At 41.9% G+C, this 19,893-nt stretch overlaps 1 protein-coding gene across 1 annotated transcript in view; it reads right to left on the reverse strand.

The window, feature by feature from the left end:
* trabd2a (TraB domain containing 2A) overlaps positions 1–19,893 on the reverse strand; it is a gene marked incomplete at its 3' end in the record, with an annotated part of 64,147 nt that overhangs the window by 23,779 nt on the left and 20,475 nt on the right. Inside the window, exons 3-4 of the mRNA XM_079582619.1 lie at positions 4,667–4,813; positions 3,297–3,471 (exon numbers count right to left, since the gene is read on the reverse strand). Of these exons, the coding sequence (XP_079438745.1) occupies positions 3,297–3,471; positions 4,667–4,813 (322 nt within the window). The remainder of the gene's footprint in view (positions 1–3,296; positions 3,472–4,666; positions 4,814–19,893) is intronic.

The raw sequence follows: 19,893 nt of genomic DNA on the forward strand, positions 1-19,893 counted from the left end.
TGCTATGACCTACCAAAGGCCAAAACTTACTGCGACAGACTCCAGTCAACCATGAACTGCAACAACATGAAGGCACATGCAGACAGAGAGAGACAAATCTACGCAGTTATCTGCTCTCTTGATCCTCCTCGGTTTAACCCCAGTCCCTTATCAGCCACGTGCGACTTATGAGCTTGCAGCGGAATTTAAAGTATTGCGCTGACATTTTCAGATGGACTTAAAAAGATCCTGTGTCTGTACTTAGTTACTCCTAAACTGATAACCATGTGAGTTTTCCCCAGAAAAGACAGCATGCGTTATCTGGAAGCTGATGTAGATGAATAGAGTGCTACACCACTAATGTTCTCTTTCAAATATGATGATTTGACCTCATTTCCACCAAATGTCTTCTGTTCAGTCAAGTAAGTAGCTGTGTTTAAAGTCTGTAAGGCAGGGCATATTTATATTTTATCCTGCCCCAAAGGAATTTTGCTCCTTTAAACTGAAGGTTTAAACTGCTGAGGACAACCTGTCAGGAGCAGTTGGCATCCACAGTGCAGCACCCGTAGACCCAGCCCCAGATCTTGAGCTAGATTTGGTCAGTACTGAGCCCAGCAGTTTTATTGTGCATGTTTTAGAATAATGGGGGAAATTGGAGCACAAACACATAAACCACATGAAACAAGTGGTCAAAAATATTTACTCAAGAAAGCGTACATTAAAATAGTACTAGTAAAATACTGAGTACTGAGTAATTGCATAAGCATGACTGGTCTGGTTTATGTGGATGCCTGAAACTAATGATTCTAGAAAATTAAAAGGGCTTAATGAGTACTGTAACTTAACACATTGAGTGCGGCACTGTTTTGGGGATTTAGCTGTAGAGTGCCAACAATCCAGACCATTTTTCATGATATTTGTAGCACCACAGCATATTCTATGTTATAGCTATGGACACGTGGCTCGTTTGAAAGACGAGAACCTATGCTCTCCTAAGGTGAAAACAGTTTTATTCTACGTGCCTTGGTTCCTGAGAAATCGAAAGCAAAACAGAGGCTAGTTTTGTCACAGTTTCTTTTTTTTTCTAGATTCGGAGATAATGGGGGTTTTATGCAACACTCTCCTTTCTGATGAACTCCTCTCTCCAACTCTCTCCTCCGCTCTCCTCGCTGGACGGACACTAACGTTATGGGAAGAGGCAAATGCCTAAATATTTCCGTTTTAAGTCAGTTTTCAATGATAACATTGTTGACACATTTTGAAACACGTGTTGCCGCAGATTGATTGCTTTTTATCGCATGTGCATTTAAACTGCCTGGTTCTCGGATTGAAGAATCTAACCGGATGCTTCTCAGCCGTCCTTAAAATCTCAACTGTTTCGATCTGTCCATGGGAAGCCGCTCTGCTTTGTCAAACACGCTCCAGAGAGCGAGACAGAAGTGTCGGCTTTACATCTGTTTGCTACGCAACACCACGTCCCCTCGGACTAGAAAAGAAGAATAAAAGAAACGCAATAATACATATAAAATGTCCAGATCTTCACTTTTTACAAGATTTGATCGTCATTTATTTCTCTTCTATTCATGACAGAGCTACCACAATCACACATAAGGTGTATTAGAGTGTCTAGTTTCGCAATAAAATAACAAAATGTATAAACGTGTTTTTCCGTTTTTGGCACTAATGTTTTTCAGTGGTAAAGGCTGCAGTTAAGCCATGTGCATCTTCTATGTAAAGTTCTTACTTGTAGACATTATTTTATTGTGGCAGCACTGCTCTTCAGATGCCTGATCACAGGTAGCAGAAGTAGAAACCGCAGTTACTTCTTTAGATATACCGTGGTCTCAGACGAGGGAAGGACAATGGTGATGAGTGTAGGAGATGATCAAGAGAGAATGGCTAATAGGCTAATATAGGTAACTTACACTTGAACAGGTTTTGGTTAGCGGTAGTTCTCGTAGTAAAGGTGGAGGACGTGCCTCAGAGAGCGTCAAAATATCCCGCAGCGAGTCACGCACCTCCTGTGCGCCGTGTTTTGAAGCTTTTCGCACGTGGTAAGCTTTTGACGCGCCTCCAGGGCGCCCAGCGCGGCCCACGCTAGAATTGGGAAATGTTGAACTTTTTGGAGAAATTTGCGAGCATCGACCAATCAGGAGCTTTCCCCAACAGTGACGTTGGAGCTGAGCCACCAGGGCAGATGTTTTGCCGGCCCTCAGATGGAAACAAGTCATGGAGGATTAGCTTCATTGTGAACCGGAGCTACAGCAGCTCTGGGACTTTTACAAAGACACACATCAGTGTTTCTTTACCTAAACACCCAGGATTAAAAGCGGCGAAAAGAAAGCTTATATCAGTGGCTGAATCTGCGCTGGGAATGTGTTTGGGCCTCGAGGATGCCTGTTGTAGCGCTATGAACACACGCTGACGTGTGGCCAGAGCGTCAGTGACCTTTGTGACAAGCGTCTGACTTCAGATAAGCACAAGTGTCTAACTACGGGCTGTAGGCACGTTTTTGACGCCCAAAAAGCGTTTGGTCTGTACGCAGTTTAAGAGTGTTGGAGGAGATGATGGTGATCATGGTGGAGGAGGAGGATCAAGTAAGCAGACAGGTGTTCGACCTAAAAAAGCCGCCGACAAGCATGCTAAGGATGCCCCGAGCCCGCATTCAGATATAGCGTCCGGCGGCGCCTTTCACCACAGCGCACATGAAAGAGAAGCGTTTTTTTTTTTGCTGTTTTATAGAAGGAAACTCCTGTTCAGATGTTTGAGGTGTCACTAAAGCAAAACATATTTGCGTCAATGCTACTGTTCTGCTTGATGCGTTTCTTTTTACAAAAAGCTGATTGTCTCAGCTTTTTGGTCAGAAACTGTCATTTTCAGTGAAACTTACATACATTCAACTGGTGATTACTGAAGAATGAAACAAGCTACAAACAAACTTTTTTTACTGATGAAAGTAGAAAGTCGATTCTTTCACAATCTGGTTTCAGTACAGAATATTCTGTGGGTCTTGAAAAATCGGCGAGAATCACCTAAAACGCCGGCAATATAGGGTTGGCTGTTCTGAAATTGGCTGGCAGCTAATGAGTAAAAAAAAAAAAACTCAAATAGTAGTACCATGTGATAAAACTACTTTCACAAGTACAGTTTCTTCAAAAAATGTGATTCAACAACTGAATTTGAGTAAACGTAACATTGACAGTACTGGTAAGTGAAGCCTTGACCTTCAGGCTGTGAGGGGAGAGCATGAGTAACCAGTGCAATGCATCAAAGTAGGAATAAAAACGGAGGAAGATGTCCATCTTAAACCAACTGACCTGCTCCAAATGCGAAGAAGAAGCTCCTGTCCGGGTGCTCCTCCAACAAGGCCTTGACCCGTTTGCCCATGCGCTCGTTCCTCTTGTAGATCAGCTCCTGTCTGAAGTAACTGTCAATCTCCTGCGCTGTCACCTGCTCACTGGGCGGCAGGGTCACGTTATTGAAGTTAGGAACCTAAGATCGCAACAGGAACAGAAAAGTTAGCAGGCGGTGTGCCATGTCCTAAAAGCTGCATGAAATTTATCACTGTAATAAATGTCAGGAGAATGAACTCACTCGAGAAGGTTTTGAAAGACGCAGGTGCACAGTGTCAAGCAAAAGAGAGACAAAGACGTATTAGAACAATGAACTGGAGACAAAGAGGACAACAAGTAGAGAGAAGAGCTGGGAAAGAAAGAGCATTTGGCAAAAATTGGCAACAGTGCGGCAGGAGGCGGTGAGGTGGGGGGAGGGGGTCCCGCGGGGGTTCAGAGGTGAGCGCCTAGTTCAGAGGCTGTGTCAATGGGACAGCACAGGTCAAAGGACACGGTGACCCCGAGGTTATTAACGCCAGAGAAAGTGGTGGGACACAGGTAAGGCATGTCGCAAAGTCTGTGCATAGGACAGATTTTTTGTTTTGTCTCATTTTTGGAGTGGAAAAGGGAAAATGTTTTGTTTTTCATATATATATATATTTTTAAATCAAGTTATGGTTCACTTTACTTAAAAACACAAAATGTCCAGAAAGGTTAGTACCTCATGAGAGAAAACAGAAATCCACTAGTCTCAGGACATGCAGATGTCTAAAGTTACAACTACAAGATTACCATTAGGATGTTATACATAATAGGAACCCAATGGAGAAAATAATATTTCGCTGTTGCAGAGGACATTATCTTGTACCTAAACTGGAGATGCACCAATCCAGCTTTTTTGATTCCGATTTTGGCTACCAATTCTGGGGGTTTGAGTATCTGCCGATATCAACCGATACCAAGAGACTTCCTTAACAGTGGTGGTTGTGAGTGGAAAAGTGACTGGTCCTCTTTTCTCCAGATGCTACTTATCTATTATCAATTATATCTATAACAAACTATAAAGGATCCAAGGACTTTTCTACACTAAATATCCTTGGTTAAATGACAGGCAACTCATATAAAGTTATCTGATCATTACAACTTGTGCATTACTAATATGGTAGGTCAGCATTTCAAAAACTAAAATACATACACTTGGCCGATTTTACTTTATTAGGCTACTTTAGGTGATGTCATATAGCGTATTCTTTCCAATATCAGCTCCAATATCCGATACCAGATTTGCATTCAGCTAATAATGACCATTTTAAACTGCCATTTCAATTTGATTGCCATGAATCAGTGATCCCTACCTGTGAGGTGTCCCGATTGAAGATGACAGAGTTGAGGTCTCCACAGTTGTAGTGGCGGATCAGGTCTTCTGTTGTGTACGGGACCTGCACACTCCCCGCCCTCAGTGATTCCTGCTGCAGCAACGTCTGATTCAGGGCAAAGATCACCTGGAACAAACCATCACAGCACGCTTAAAATCTTTCATAGCCTTGCAGCAATAATACATTTTAAAGTGCAATTGATTTCTGCTGAAAACATCTAGCTGTCGTTCTTTTTCAACAGATTTGTTGCTGTCCAACCTTCCCGGACCACCCAGCCTTTTCGCACCAATACTATTCATCATCCTATTTTTTTTTGCAGCTGTACCTCACCATATATTATTGTTCATATATTGCCGCGCGGGGTCATTTGTCACATTGCTTTTTATAGCCACACAAGAGGGTGCTGTACGCTGGTACTGATATATAACATGTGTATTCCTCTTCTCTGCCAATAATAATTTCCTCATTTGGACTGAAGACATGAGGACAGGACACATTTGAATTGTTTTCATGCTTTTTCCCAAACTTTAATGTTTGGGTTATTTCTGTAATGAAAGCTTTCCTTTAGTGCCTTTAACAAAAAAACACTGATCTGAAAAACAGAGGCTAGCTTAGATTTGATCCATTTTAGAGCTAACATGCTAAAGCCGCTTGTTAGGCAGCTTTCATCGTTAGTAAAGTGGACACTCGGGACTATTTGTCACACAAACTGAAGGGCTTTTTGTCACATGGGGTAGAACATGATGGGACCTTTAGTTAGTTAAAATGAGTGTAATGAACACATCTGGCATTGTGACTATTTGAAAACATATTTTGTCCTTTTATCTCAAAAAGCAAAACAGCTACAAAGGTTTATCAAATTTGAAGTTAATATAAAAAAAACTCAATGTTCTTGTGTTTGACGGTTAATAACAATCTGTTGCAATAGGATAGAAAAAAAAGAGAGAATTCTTAGTCAAGTCAGAGGTTCAAGCTTTCATTTAATGCAGGTCTGACTCTTGTTGGATTTTCTGTTGATGAGCAGTAAACTCTAGAAAAAAAAAAGTGTGGCAAATAGCCCCGGTCTCCCCTAACTATGGTGACAGCCCGAATCACATCTAACTTGTAATTGGATGCTGTCTCCTTGCCATTTTGGAAGGACACAGCATCCAATCAGATCTGTCCTTGAATCTTGGTGGTAGTGATTTTATATTTCACATTTGTTGAAGAAAAGAATGTTAAGCTACTGCGAGGTGGGAACACATCGTGCGTGTATGTGTGTGTGTGTGTGTGTGTGTGTGTGTGTGTGTGTGTGTGTCTGTCTGTGCTTTTGAGGGATTTGCATGGGAGAGTTTTAGCAGACTGCAGGATTTGGCCTGGGGAAATCATACATCATGCTACCGGCTTTCCTTTCAGTCCCAACCACTGATAAATGAGACTCTGGGTCATGACTGGGCTTGTTTGGTTTAGCCTAAATGTGATTCATTAGATTGTGAGGATTTATTGTCATCAATTGGATTGTTGTAAAAGTTAAGCTGTAAAGAGAGTACTCCGCTGATTAAAATGACTTTACAGATAATCTTATATAAAGAAAGTAAATGGCTGCAGTGGGCAGATCTGTTGTACTATTTAAGTCTATAGAATGATGAGAACACACAGCCATGAGAAGCTATGGCTGTGTGTTTTTTCTTTCTTTCTGATAAATATTGCAATAGCGATTCCGCTTCAAGGACATCCCCTGTGAAATAGATACTGAATAACCGTCCCGATTAAGTAAAGATAAAAGAATAATACATAGAAATGCTATTTGCCAGAGAGTTTGCCTCCCAGTTTGCTCCCAATTCACTGAATGTCTCTCCCCCGTTTCAAACTGAACTGTCCACCCTCAAAATCAAAGACATTTCAAACTCCACTTTAGTGAGGAGTTGATTAAATAAGCAAACTTTCTAAACAGCGAGTAAAGCCCCTTCAGGAGCATCCGAGAGGCTCCTCAGCGTGGCATTACAGTGCAAACCAAAGGGAGGGGGGGGGGGCGGGACTTCAAAGCGGTGATGACTTAATCGTTAGTCACGGGGCCCCTGATGGCTGTTAATTGCCCTCTCATGTCACGCCCCATTGAGCACGCACTGATTGATTGAGATTTACTGGACCCAATGTTCTCAAACTTCACCAACACTTTTCTGCCAAACCCCGCCGGCCCCGCTGCCGCGAAGACTGTTGCATTGTGGGAGCGTGAAATCACCCAATGTTTCATGAGAGGAGCCCGGCGCAGCTCCCCGGTCTGTGATCCGGGGCCGCCGCGGCACACATACGCATAATGCACTCCTCTCAGATCTGCCACGGGAACAAAAGCATTCACCTCCAGCGTTTTTGATCACTTCTTCCACCTTTCACCGTACAAGTCAGGGGGGGGGGGGGGGGCGGGACAGAACTCACAAGGGTTTATTTGTCCCCCAATGGGAACCCTTCGTCGCTGGGGAGATGTGTTGTGTCAGCTGTGAAGCGGTGTCAATGCATGTTTGTATAAGTCCCGCTTTCCGTTGCGCTTCGATGTTGTGCTGAAGGCGACGGGCATTCTCGGGCTGCACAATACCGGAAAAAACACGATATAAAAGACGACCTCACTGGATACAGAAGTAAACGTCCGAGTATTACTGACTACTTTTTGGAAAGCCTTGACTGGCACTGGAGGACTGAGCGTAAATCGTGGCATTGCGAAGAGACCTGGGTGTATGAAGAAGACAAAAACAAGACAACAATGATACTAGCCCTTAAACGTACAGAATGCTAGTCTCCGATCTTAACCTCTTCACCCCCACCTGAGCCGACCACATTTTCTGGCATTACCCAAATCTAAAAGCTTCTTGAAAGAAGCGTCAAAGCAGCGACAGACGGAAAATGTGATGAAAACACAACAAAAAAAACGATGGAAAAGTGACAAAAAAAACAATGAAAAGGTGGAAGAAAAAGTGTTTTGAAAAAGTGTTCAAAAAGAAACAAAAATGGGACGAAAAACACAACAAAAAAAGGCAATGAAAAAGTGACAAAGTATTAGAAAAGTGACAAAAAAGTGCTGAAAAGGTGATAAAAAAAAGCAATGAAAAAGTGACAAAAAAGTATCAGAAAGGTGACAAAAAGTGCTGAAAAGGAGACAAATAAAGAAATGAAAAAGTGACAAAAAAGCACCAGTAAAGTGAGAGAAAAAAAAAGGGCTGAAAAGGTGATAAAAAAAAGCAATGAAAAAGTGACAAAAATGCTATGCGATGAGAAATGTGACGAAAAAGAAAGTGAGCAAAACGTGCTGATGAAAAGTAAAAAAAACGGCAGGCAACAATGCCAGGAAAAAGCTCTGTTTAAATCAATTTTGTAGCTTTTAATGAGCATGACCAGACATGTCAAGCCGGTGGCCCGCGGGCCAAACCAGGCCCGTGAGATGATGTGATCCGGCCCCTGACTTGTAGAGCACAAAAAAAAAAAGTCTCTAGCCCATTCCTGTATGGATTTCTTAAGGAAATAAACAGTGAGCTCGTTCCAGCCACTAGGGGGCAATTTAAACTTAAAAAAAGGAAAGAATTCCACACGTGTCCAGCAGAGGGCACTGACATTATAAGAGATAGGATATAGACAACACATTATAGCCACGTGGTAAATGGTCAGTCTGCTCCAGGGCGGCTGTGGCTACAATAGCAGCTCACAGTGAATGAATAATGACTACAGTTTAATGACTACAGTGTACTTTGAGAAACTTGTGATACAGGATTGTAAAGCGCAATACAAGTGTATGCTGTTGTTATTTATTGCAGTTCTGTCAAGCTTTTTGGCTAAATCAGCAGTATTTTAAAATCACAACTCATTATTATTCATTTATTGGAAAAAAGTTTTTCTCAATAGTATCTTCATGTTGCGACCCATGACCCGTCGAGGAAGGTGGATTTTGGCCCACAATTCAAATGAGTTCGACACCCCTGGGCTAGAGGGTCATGGGTTCGATTTCCGGCTGAACTGGGCCCTTCTGTGCGGAGCTTGCATGTTCTCCCTGTTTCTGTGTCACTTTCCCCTATCAGTGAAAACATGCACAATGGACAAGGATGAGTAAGAGTGTGTTGGAAAGTGCGAGTGTGGGACAACGGCTGATGAGTCCCGTGTATGTTCATTAACATGCACTGTCCCGAACCAAATAACCCAACAAAATAAAATGAAAAGGCCACTAGTCACTCACAGCACAGATAGAGCTCTACTGGTGTCTATGCGAAGGGGCCGATGCTAGTTTCTGAGGCGCTCCGATGACACTATCCCTCTCGCGGGGCCTTTTGTGGGACGGCGAAGAGAGGAGGAGCGCGGGGCAGCGAGGAGCAGATGCCTTCTTGTCCCGGGACAATGCCGCCCTTGGGTCAGCCTCTCCGCGGGCTTTCATCGGCCGCGCATCAAAGTGGACGCTCTGCATATGAAAGGGACCCACGTCTTTATGCCACGCACATTAGCCTATCGCGGCCCCTCCCCGTTTCGGGCCGACAAAAAAAACAAGACTCACATCTGTGGCACGGCCGCAGAGCCGGGCCTTAATCTGCGGGCTTTACCCTCTCTGCGCTCAAGCTGCCTTTCAGCCCCGCAGATGACCGAGCAGTGAGGGGCAGAGGTGACGTAAAGAGACCAGTGGGACGGACAGTGGAGCGCGGACATTAAGATATATTCATACGTTCATAATGTGCAGTTATATTCACACACTTTCACATTCCGCTAACCCTGGCCTACGACATTCAGATAAATTCACACGCATGGAGAATCGGGCTGACAATTGAAAAACCTTTCTCCCTCTGGTGTTGCATGAGGGAAGAGGAGAAAACATGTCCAGCAGCTTTAGATCAACAACCCAGCAGAAGACGAGAGGTTGTCAAAGCTATAGACATCAGTTTTTTTTCTATTTTTTAACAACTCAACAGTCAACAGTGTGACTCACTTCTCTAAGCTCTAACCCCCCACTTTATCCAAGCACATTTCCTCCAGTTCAGTTTTACCCAAATCTAAAAGCTTCTCGACTGGAGAACCTCAGCCAGTGTAAAGCCTCCTCCGTCTTTATCACATTTGGGAAGCGTTTTTGTCATGTTTTTGTCTCTTTTTTATTACTTTTTTTGTTCTGTTTTTTTGTTCTGTTTTTTTGCTTTTTCATCGCTTTTTTTTGTTGTTGCTTTTTTGTCAAGTTTTTCATCTGATTTTTGTCACTTTTTTGTGGCGTTTTTGTCTCTCTTCAGTTGTGTTTCTGTCACTCTTTTATCATGTCATTGTTGCTTTTCTGGCACATTTTTATCGCTCTTTTGCTGCTTTTTTGTGACTCTTTTATTGCGCTTTCAGCCTCGCTTTCACCGTTATTTTGACACAGTTTTTCAATAAGCTTTTAGATTTGGGTAAAGCCGAACTGAAGAAAATGTGCTTCGTTAAAAAGGTTAAACATTTTCAAAATGTGTTTTATGAATTTGTGACAGAGACTCAAAAGTTGTAATGCACATGTCAGTGTTACACTAAACAAATATTTAACAGTGAGGTGGGTACAGCCAAAATATTTACTCAAAATATTTACTCAAGTAAGACTAATGTTAACTTGAAATATTATAAGTAAAAAGTACACTGACCTAATTTAATACGGTTTGAGTGTAAAAGTCAGATTTCTGTTTCTGTTGTGACAAAAATTATGAGAAACAAAAGTTGTAATAATGTGAAAATCCAAATATTTCCACAGAAATGACCATGAAACATTTATTTCTGAAGAAAAATGACCACGAAACACAAACTACAAATATTTTAGGTCAACCTGACGCTTTTGTAACTGTAACATTTACTCACAATGACACAAATAGGTTTTTTTTTTTCATACTGATTGATACTTTACAATTAGAGATGCACCGGTCCAGCTGTTTTGCCACCGATACTGGGGTTTGAGTGTCGGCCGATACCCGATATTTACCGACACCACTTTCTTAAAAGTGGCTTTTTCTGAGTGAAAAGGTGAATTGACTCTTTTCTCCATGTTAAGATCAATGAAGTCATATTTTATTGTCATGATATTACGGATCTTATAAATGATATCTATTGATAAACTCTTGGATAAACATTAAACAAGGATCGCTGGACTTTTCTCCACTAAACATCCTAATATAAACAACTCACATGAAGTGACCTGATCATTACAAGACCAGTTATTTCTTAAACTAAAATACAAACACTTGGCCCTCAGCAGTGGTCAATTTTATTTTATTTGGCTACTTTAGGTATTTCTATCATAGTTTCTGTCCCAGCCTTGATTAGTTGTCAATAGCATTAGCATGCTTGCGCAAACTTTAGCATACTGGTGCTAACCGTGCTAACATTTTGCGCGAAACTAACTCAGCGATTGAATTCTCCTGGTTCTTAGCTTTACAATGATATACAACATGCCCATATTCACTTAGATTCAGGTGGAAAAATTGTGCATTTAAAATTCAAACTGGCATCGGTTCAGTATCGGATATTTGTAGCCGATACCCGATATCGTATTTTTTTCAGTATCGGCTCCCATATCCAATCTGTCCATCCCTACTTACAATATTACTCAAGAAATAAAAAGTATTGAATGGGCTAACTACCCTGATAAGTACTGAGTAAAAGTAACTGAGTACTACCCGCCTCTGCTGAACATGAGAGATGTTTTGAACCCCCTGAGTGACGCCAGTGCACATTCCCACTAAACTGCCCCTCTCGCTTCTTCACTGCAGTGTGGCCCTTTACACACACAGACACACCCGCCCCTTGATGATATCAAAGCGAGCCGAGCCAATGAAAGTCAATAATCGTCCTTTGTCATGGAAATGCCGTCTCTTGTTGAGCTGAAGAGCGTCGGCTGTGTGTGTGTGTGCGCGGCGTCCACGGCGAACAGCGCAGCGGCCGAATTCCCGCGTGTGGAGATGTGAAGTGTCCAACAGTTCATCTGAAGAAGCCGGAGAGAGAGAGAGAAAAAAAAAACGCAGCGCTCTTTACTTTGGAGAGCGTTGGCTAAGCTCGGGATTTGCAGGAAAAGCGGTGTGCATGTTTGTGAAGAGGCTCTCTGAAGAAAGGTTACTTTAATTGCATTTATGAAAGGGCGGATTACCTTCCAGCGCAAACGTCATTAGCCCGTTGAGAAGCGTAATTACACAAGAGAGATGGCAGCGGTTTACCTTGAAACTGGGTGGAGAACGGGCAGTCTGGGGGTCAGATGTTGAGTTGGCCAAATCAAAAAAAGGATAATGGTTCAAATGAGATATGTCACGTTTTTGCAGAGGAAATGAAAAAAAAAAAAACTCTTCGAACAACGGTGCTACCGTTTCCCAAAGATTCTGGGTTTAGTCGCTCGGAACATCAGGTGTTTGGATCTTTATGTGCAAATGGAACCATCAGTGAGTGCTCCAAGATGGGTCGATCTGTTCATACTTTATTCTTTGCTCAAATGTTTGACCTCCTGAAGGTGTTCACAAGGAGGTGTAAAATTGAATCCCAACTGCAATAAATAAAACTTCATGTCAGACCCCTGGGTGACCCAAGAGTTCACCTGACAGCTTCAAACTGGGCAGCCATCAAAACGGCAATATTTAGACCACACAGGATGACACGCTGTCAAACGTCACACTGTGAGATAAAGTAAAGTGAAAAAAAAGCATCCACCAATTAAAAAATGTGCCAACCCAAGCATAACCTATAACGACAACGACTGTGATCAACGAAGCACCTTGTGTAAACTGTATGTCTGCACGAACGCTGTGAAGAGCAACTCTAAATGCATCGTCCTGCCACTATTAAAAAAAACGAGTAACTTCATGAGCAGCAAAGGCAGCTAAATATTGCACGTGAATGTAAATTTACTACTACCGAGTAATGGTTTGAGTTTAAAAGTCTGATTTATGTTGAAATGGGACAGAAAGCGAAATGAAATGAAACAAACAATGAAGAAAGCAATATTCCTACTACACTTAAGATAAGGTGCACGATAATTGTATGTCACATGAAGATTTTGTCGCTTACAGATTTACTCATAGTGGAAAGAGTAAACAACTGCTTCACTCAAGTAAGAGTACTGTCCTTCTTCGTCTATGCAGAGTAAGACACTCTGGTATGGCATTCATGGTGTAATATGGGCACAGAGAAAACAGAGAAATGTATCATGTGACCTCTTTATTCTGTTCAGTGCGAGGACTGATGTGGATCACTTCCAAATTCAGTCGCACAGCAAAAACATGATTTATTTGTGAGAAAATGCACCATCTAATCTTTATAGGGACAGGACCGTTTTCATGTTTTTTTCTTCCAGACATTTTTGACTTTATATACCTGTTCTGATGTCCCAGCTTGGCTCCATCTCACTTCTCCATTTCACCCGACATACATCCCCTCTATCAAGCAGGCCTTTTCAAATCTGACCTCCGCATTCCAAAGGGCCCTAATGACCCCTGTGTGCCTTTCCACCTGTATAAGATTAACCCACTCCCGTGCGCTCAAACATGCATGGTCCGCACCTATAGGACCGCGCTTCATCATCGTGGATTATCCGAGATCTTACAGAGCTTTGATGTAAACGATATTCATTTTCCAAAACCGGACATACGGAAGGAAATCTGGGGGCTTTGATTTAGAGGTGAGGAGGAGAAAGTGAAGTGGAAATCCGTCGCGCCGCATAGCGAAACTCATGAAATAATCATGCTTTCTATACCACATTCTGACAGGAAAATCTTTTCTCTGATAGAATTGATAAAGTTGACTTTCATCTTTTGCAGTTCAATAGATCGATGTGGACAAGCTGACAACAGCTCGAGACTACATTTCAAAAATGGCTTGTTTCCACAGGATGTAATTAAGCACAGATCACAAACTGGATAACATATTTTTAGACCCTTTGAGACAGACTTTACAACATGCCCTCAGACATTCCCTGTATTTTTGAGTGAAGAGTTCATATAAACTCATAATGTGTCTCTTATATCTGGGTAAATTCTAAAATGATCAGTGTATAAATGTGGGATGGGTATCTTTAATCTTTTTGGCAATAGTACTTGAACTGTACTTGCTTTATGATGCCGGCACCTACAGACTACTTCTTTCTGTACCTCTATACATCATTCATCAGAGCCATGAAACAGAATGATGATGGATATATTCTGTAAAAGACTATTCTTTGAGCAAAACCAGTAACTTATTTATTTGTTCTGGGGCAACAAACTAACCTTTTCCATGCAATTTTACCACCACCAAGCACCTAAAGTTCTGTATTTATTTGTTAAAGGTAAATACACTTCCTAAAGGCACCTGCTCTCCACTTAGGAGATGTTGGAATGACTTTAAAACAGGTTGTATTTCGAGAGCCACTGAATTTCCGAAGTGCATACATAAAACAATGATGAAATAATCAAAGCTACGCATCCTCCTTAATGCCATCCATGCAAAGCTTCATGGTATCGGGCTCTCTGAACATCCTGGGAATTTTCGAGATTCCCTGATGTTTGGAGGATAACTAACACTATATTCGATATTCAGCTACGTTATTGGGTCATTGCTACTCTTGGCAGTTTGTACAAACATTAATCTTCCAAGACCAATTAAGTCCAATTTCAGTTTATATTGGACTTTTGCCTCATTGGTCAGGTTATGGTGATAATCAAGTGACATTTCATCACAATCCGACAATTATTCAATTAAATAAATCCTCTCAAATCCAACGACAAACACCCAATGCAGCAATCTCCCATTGTTTTCAATGAAGCCTTCGCTAACCGCCATCTTGATTCGTGACGTAACACCGGAGAGCCTAATAAGTCGTCAGCCTTAACGTGATGGACAAATTACCATACATGTCCATGCTGCCTGTCAAGTACTCCCACCTTCATCTATGTCTGACCATCTTAATCGATCACTTCCAATTCCAATTGCGGAGACTGTCTTATTCATCGGAGTCCTCATATAGTCTCATCATCCTCTCTTATCTCTCTCTACCCGAACTCTCTTTCTCTCCCTCTCTTCTTCCTGCACCACCCCCCGTCTCTCTCTCCCTTCCATGTGTGTCTCGGGCCCTGTAAAAACATTCTTGTGGGGCACATTTACCTTGGTTCCCGGACACAGACAAATATTTAGGCTGTCACATGGAATCAGCCTCAAACCAAATGGCTTGAGGTCTGTGTTATTGCGAGCGTGTGCAATTCTAACACGACCTGCACAAAAATCGCCTTCTTATCGATACGCACATCTACTGGCAGACGCACTGAGGTGCCTTTCGGAGTTTGTAATGAATATTTGTGATCACGCATGAGATAAAGTGAAAGGCAATTATATGACTAAGTAATTTTAACGCAAATATGTGAGAGATTTCGAGGCGGGGGCTTACTGCGTGTAATGATTTTGCCGATATCTGATCATATGTCACAGTTCATTAAGGGTGTTCAGGTTTTAGCTCGACTAAAAGAGGCACAAATTCCCAAACACGTTATTACATTATCTAAATAAATAAATAACTTGAGGGGAATCAGAAATGAGGGCCTTATCTGGAATTGGGTATGGTATTTTTCACTATTAAATGCATTACTGCCTTGGTTGGCTCCACCTTCGTGTAGACATCAAATATCAGAAAACTTGGAATGCATCATCATTATAATGTGAAAAATTTGCTGTCAATCAATGGTCTCTTGATAATAGTCTGCTACAGTGGTTGGTTCCCGAACTTTTTCGTCTCGTGTATCCTTAAGAGTCTCTTATTTATATTTTGAGTACCACCCAACCTTGTAGAAAATAAGGGGTATTATGAAGTGTTTTTTCCCCCGCTTGTTTGTAGTAGTTTGTTCAAGCCAGATATCTTTTTGTACGACAATCAATCTAAATATGGCAAGCACACTTTTGCCTATTTCTAATTCTTTGCAAAAAATATCACTTCATTATCGTTATTGAGAAAATACTGAGATCTTAATTTTGGTCAATATCGTCTGACCCTACCTGCTACCTTCACCTTTTAACCAATGCCTCAAGACATTCAAATAACTGTAATCCCATTCCTCTACAGTCCCCTGCCATATCCTCATTATCTCCGCCACAGCAGCAGAACCAACAGCCTGCCAAACCTAGCCATCTTTTCTTCCCCACTGTACCGTGACAACGTGATGTGAACAGACTGCTGGCCTCTGCTGGCAAACGAGAAAGTGGACAGCGCTCACTATTAACACGCAGGTCATATGGATTTAATATGTCACAATATCATACCGCTGTTCTAAAAGAGGATTTTGCCGATGTTAGCATTTAGCCGCTTTTAGCTCAACGTTAGCATGACATGTTGCTTACCTTCATACTATACAGACGGCATGGTGTCAAAAAAGGGACATGGCCTCGCCGAGGGGGAAAACAGAATCTTTTGGGAAGCAATTTTTCTCTCTTTTCAGCCACTTTCTGGCAAAATATAAAGTCGTTTAATACATACAGATAAAGTCAAGTCTAGATCGGGTCCATATGGATGTTTACTCACAGCAGATTGTTCAGTGGAAAAAAAAAAAAAACAGCAGTTGTAGTTAGCGCTAGCTAGCGTTAGCATCAGCACGGCGTGAAGCATTATGTTAGCATTCACCGTTATTTATGTATTTATGGGCTGTTGAACCACTTTGCTCCTCTCCATGTCTTTGTATCATTGTTTAGTAGAAAACCATATTCATTATTCAGCATTTGTTAAAGAGGGGGTATTATGCTTTTTTCAATCACATAGCACCAGTCTATATCACACTACAATGATGACGAAACCTTCTGTTGGTCTGTAAACTCTGCACAGGTCAGGTCAGGAGGAGGTCATACTAATAGTTCATAATCGTAAATATTCTCAAACAAGCAACACTGTGCCCATTATGGGGGTCTTCATTTTCAGTCGGCTTCCATTTAATGATATAAGATGAAATATTGTGGCGAAAGAAGAGATTTTGATATCATCTCATTTTCTCATTTTTGCATTAATATTAGGAGACGCAATAACCCATTTAGAAGCCACAATATATGGAAAGTCACTGAGGTTTTCCATCAGAACAAAAGTTAAGTTTTCCTACATTTTCCTCACTTAGTTTTACTTAAAGAGGGGGTATTGTGCTTTTTTCAATCACATAGCACCAGTCTATAGCACACTACAATGATGACGAAACCTTCTGTTGGTCTGTAAATGCAGTAAATTAAAATAACTGCCTTGTATAAAATTGCTCTCTCAAAATGGCTGTAGTGAATGTCTTGAAATAGGCCTCTGTCTCTTTAAGAACCTCTGACCCTTTCCGACACGCCCCCTCCACACCCTGTCTGTGGCATCAGTGGGGAGGGGGTTCTGCTGAGGGGCAGTGGTTGGTTACTCGGCTGGTGACGAAAGCTCGGAGGCGTCTCTGGGAGGTGGGGGCGTTCCTAGGAGGACTCAGGCAAACCTGTCCCTAAAATGGCTGCCATCAGAGTTTTTACAGATTACTCAAAAATACGTGAACGTGCCATGGCAACACTTCAGGCATGTTTTTAATGAGGGAATGACTTAATAACATGATGTAAAGCTTGAAAAAGTCGATTTCCCCCTTTTAAAGTAGTTTTTCAATAATTTGAGATTTTTTTCTCCAAATTGTTTCCCCCTTAACTGTTTTCAAACATGACCATATATGGGCCATGCCAGAGATGCAGTTTGTATAGTTTGTATTGTAGCTGTTTCTTTCCTGGAGTATTAGCCTGGCTCCTCTGAATGATTCCATAACCCCCACCAGAAGGCAGCATTTTCTTACAAAACCTTTAATGACGTTCTGTACAGCGTGCTCATCTGTAGGGGCGCCGCGTGTCGCGTGTTGTGTAGTGGAAACACAAGCGTGTACAGGGTGGAGTCGATACGTGACAATGCGAGCACATAGATCGTGGCGTGTGCAGTCAAAGGACGTGTCTAATGGGTGTTTTCCATACAGCACCCTTTAACCCAACACGGTCTAGGACACAGTACACAGCCTCACTTCGGACATAATTTACAATACTATACAAATAGCTCTATGTGGTAGTGGGCGGTCCAATGGATGAAACACGATTGGAACACGCAATAATGAAGGCAGCTACAGTAAAGCCAGGAAAGGTTTGTGGGCCGCAATGTGAACACTGGACAAAAAACGAGAAGTAAGAAGCAGCTAAAAGACAACTATGAAGGTAAGCAAACATGGCTAATGCTGTGGAACCAAAAAATCACCCCTTACAAGCTCTTTATGATGTTGTGGAATAGGACTGTCTTCTCTTTGCTCTGACAAATCAGAAGCCGACAGTCTGTTCTTGTTCTTGTTGTTCTTAACCAAGTTAAAATGTATAATTGGACATCATTCATTTAATGTTCTTCCTAAAATCAGACAGAAACGATAATTTTGCAGACCTTGTGATGTACAGAGAGATACCTATGTTTAATTCTTTTGCTAAGATTTTATAAAACGACAAAACAATGTACATAGAATCACAGAATGAAAGCGATATCATAACCACACCGACACTTTCTTTTTGCACTGTTTAAACCTGCCTTTGTCATATCGCGCCGCCCCCTGTTTCCCGCAGAGCAGCGCGACAGCCACTCTGGTTCATCCGTACACGAGCAACAACACGAGGGCCCTGAACACACAGCGAGCCGCAAGCAAAACAGCCATCAATCTCCCTGACTGTGGACTGAGCCAGCACTGTTCGTCTGCAGCAGAACACGAGTCAAGAACAACAACACGGTCCTGCTGCACGCCGCCATTCAACAGGGCAGCTGCGAGCGCTTAGGCTACACTTGTTTCATCAGAAGAATACAGAAGATCAACAAGGGAAGTGTCCCGATCGGTGTGTGAGTATTTAAGAATCCCCTCTAAATCACAGAGATCTGTCCCTAAACAAATGTAACCACGTCAATGTCTGTGAGTTACCTTGAGCTCCTGCCGCTGCCCCGGGGCATAGAGGGCCCAAATTGAAACCAATAGTACTTTTAATAACAGCTTCCTACATCTGATATAGTCCTTTTAAATAGACCCTTATTGGTGTAATTGATTTATGGATGTATTTTGTGCTGCTTTTGTGAACTCTACCTAATTGGACATTGCTGATACAAATGGCGCTGCGTGTCTGGGGTCAGAAAGGCTAACCTGTGGCCCCCTCGAGACGCCAAGGTCACTAATGGACTTCCTACAGCGACCACTACATCAGGGCAATGTAAATAAGCTAGACAGCTAATGCAGGGATCCATGTTTGTTTAGCCTGCGAAAGCTATATCTGGTATAGCTGTTAATGGAGGGGGGGAAATGAGGTGAGGTAAAAGTGAAAGTCTTTTGTATGTTTAAAAAAAAAAATGGGAGAGAAATAAGTGATTTTACCGACTTTGAGGTTGAAGCCGTTTCTACCAAGCACTATCAATGGTAAAAGTGTTCTTCAATTACAAAATATGTTTGTAAAAAGTGAATGCAATAAATATCCTTCTTACGCAGACTCTCTGCAGACAAAATAGCCAAGACAAGCCACAATGCACTATTTCAAGAAACAAAATACAGCTGGCCACCAGGTTCCACCTGTCAGTGCCCTGTGACAAATACATGCTGGTGTTTATGTTTTTCTCATTGTTTACTTACGTTACAACATGCCACTGTGTCATTCCAATCGTCCGACCAGGAACCACATTGTCCAGGTGTTCCTCTGCAACTTAAAGCCACACCGCGTAGAATTTTACCCAATAAATAAAATTGAAATACAAGCATTTATTTTATGACCAAATTTGAAAATGTTAAAATTATGTATTTTCCTCCCCCTATATGTTTCAGCCATGTCCTAATGTGTAGAATGAGTCCAGACCTGTTCACCACAACTGCTTCTAAAATCCTGCACTGTCACTCAAAAAGGTGTTAATTCGGGTCCGAAGTGCCGTCATGCACAAGCTTAATATAGAACCTGCAATTACGCCTAAGACCTGAGGTGGCAGTAGTGAGTATAAAAATGACAACTTGCATCTCGTCCTTTTAAGTTGACACGCAACAAACTATAAACAGACATTCAGAATAGGACAGAAAATGGCTGTCCTTTTCGAGAGACGGATGTTTTTGTGTGACATGTGCACCACAGCCCACAGCTTCATCCACACAATAGGAAAAACATCCAAACACATGCAGACTGTTTTCACATGTGCAGGCGCATCCATTCAACACTGCACTACTGCTGTAAACACTGCTGCTGCGTGAGGTTAGGTCAGG

This window comes from Gobius niger (genome assembly GCF_951799975.1).
Source record: "Gobius niger genome assembly, chromosome: 2".
Classification (NCBI taxonomy): domain Eukaryota; kingdom Metazoa; phylum Chordata; class Actinopteri; order Gobiiformes; family Gobiidae; genus Gobius; species Gobius niger.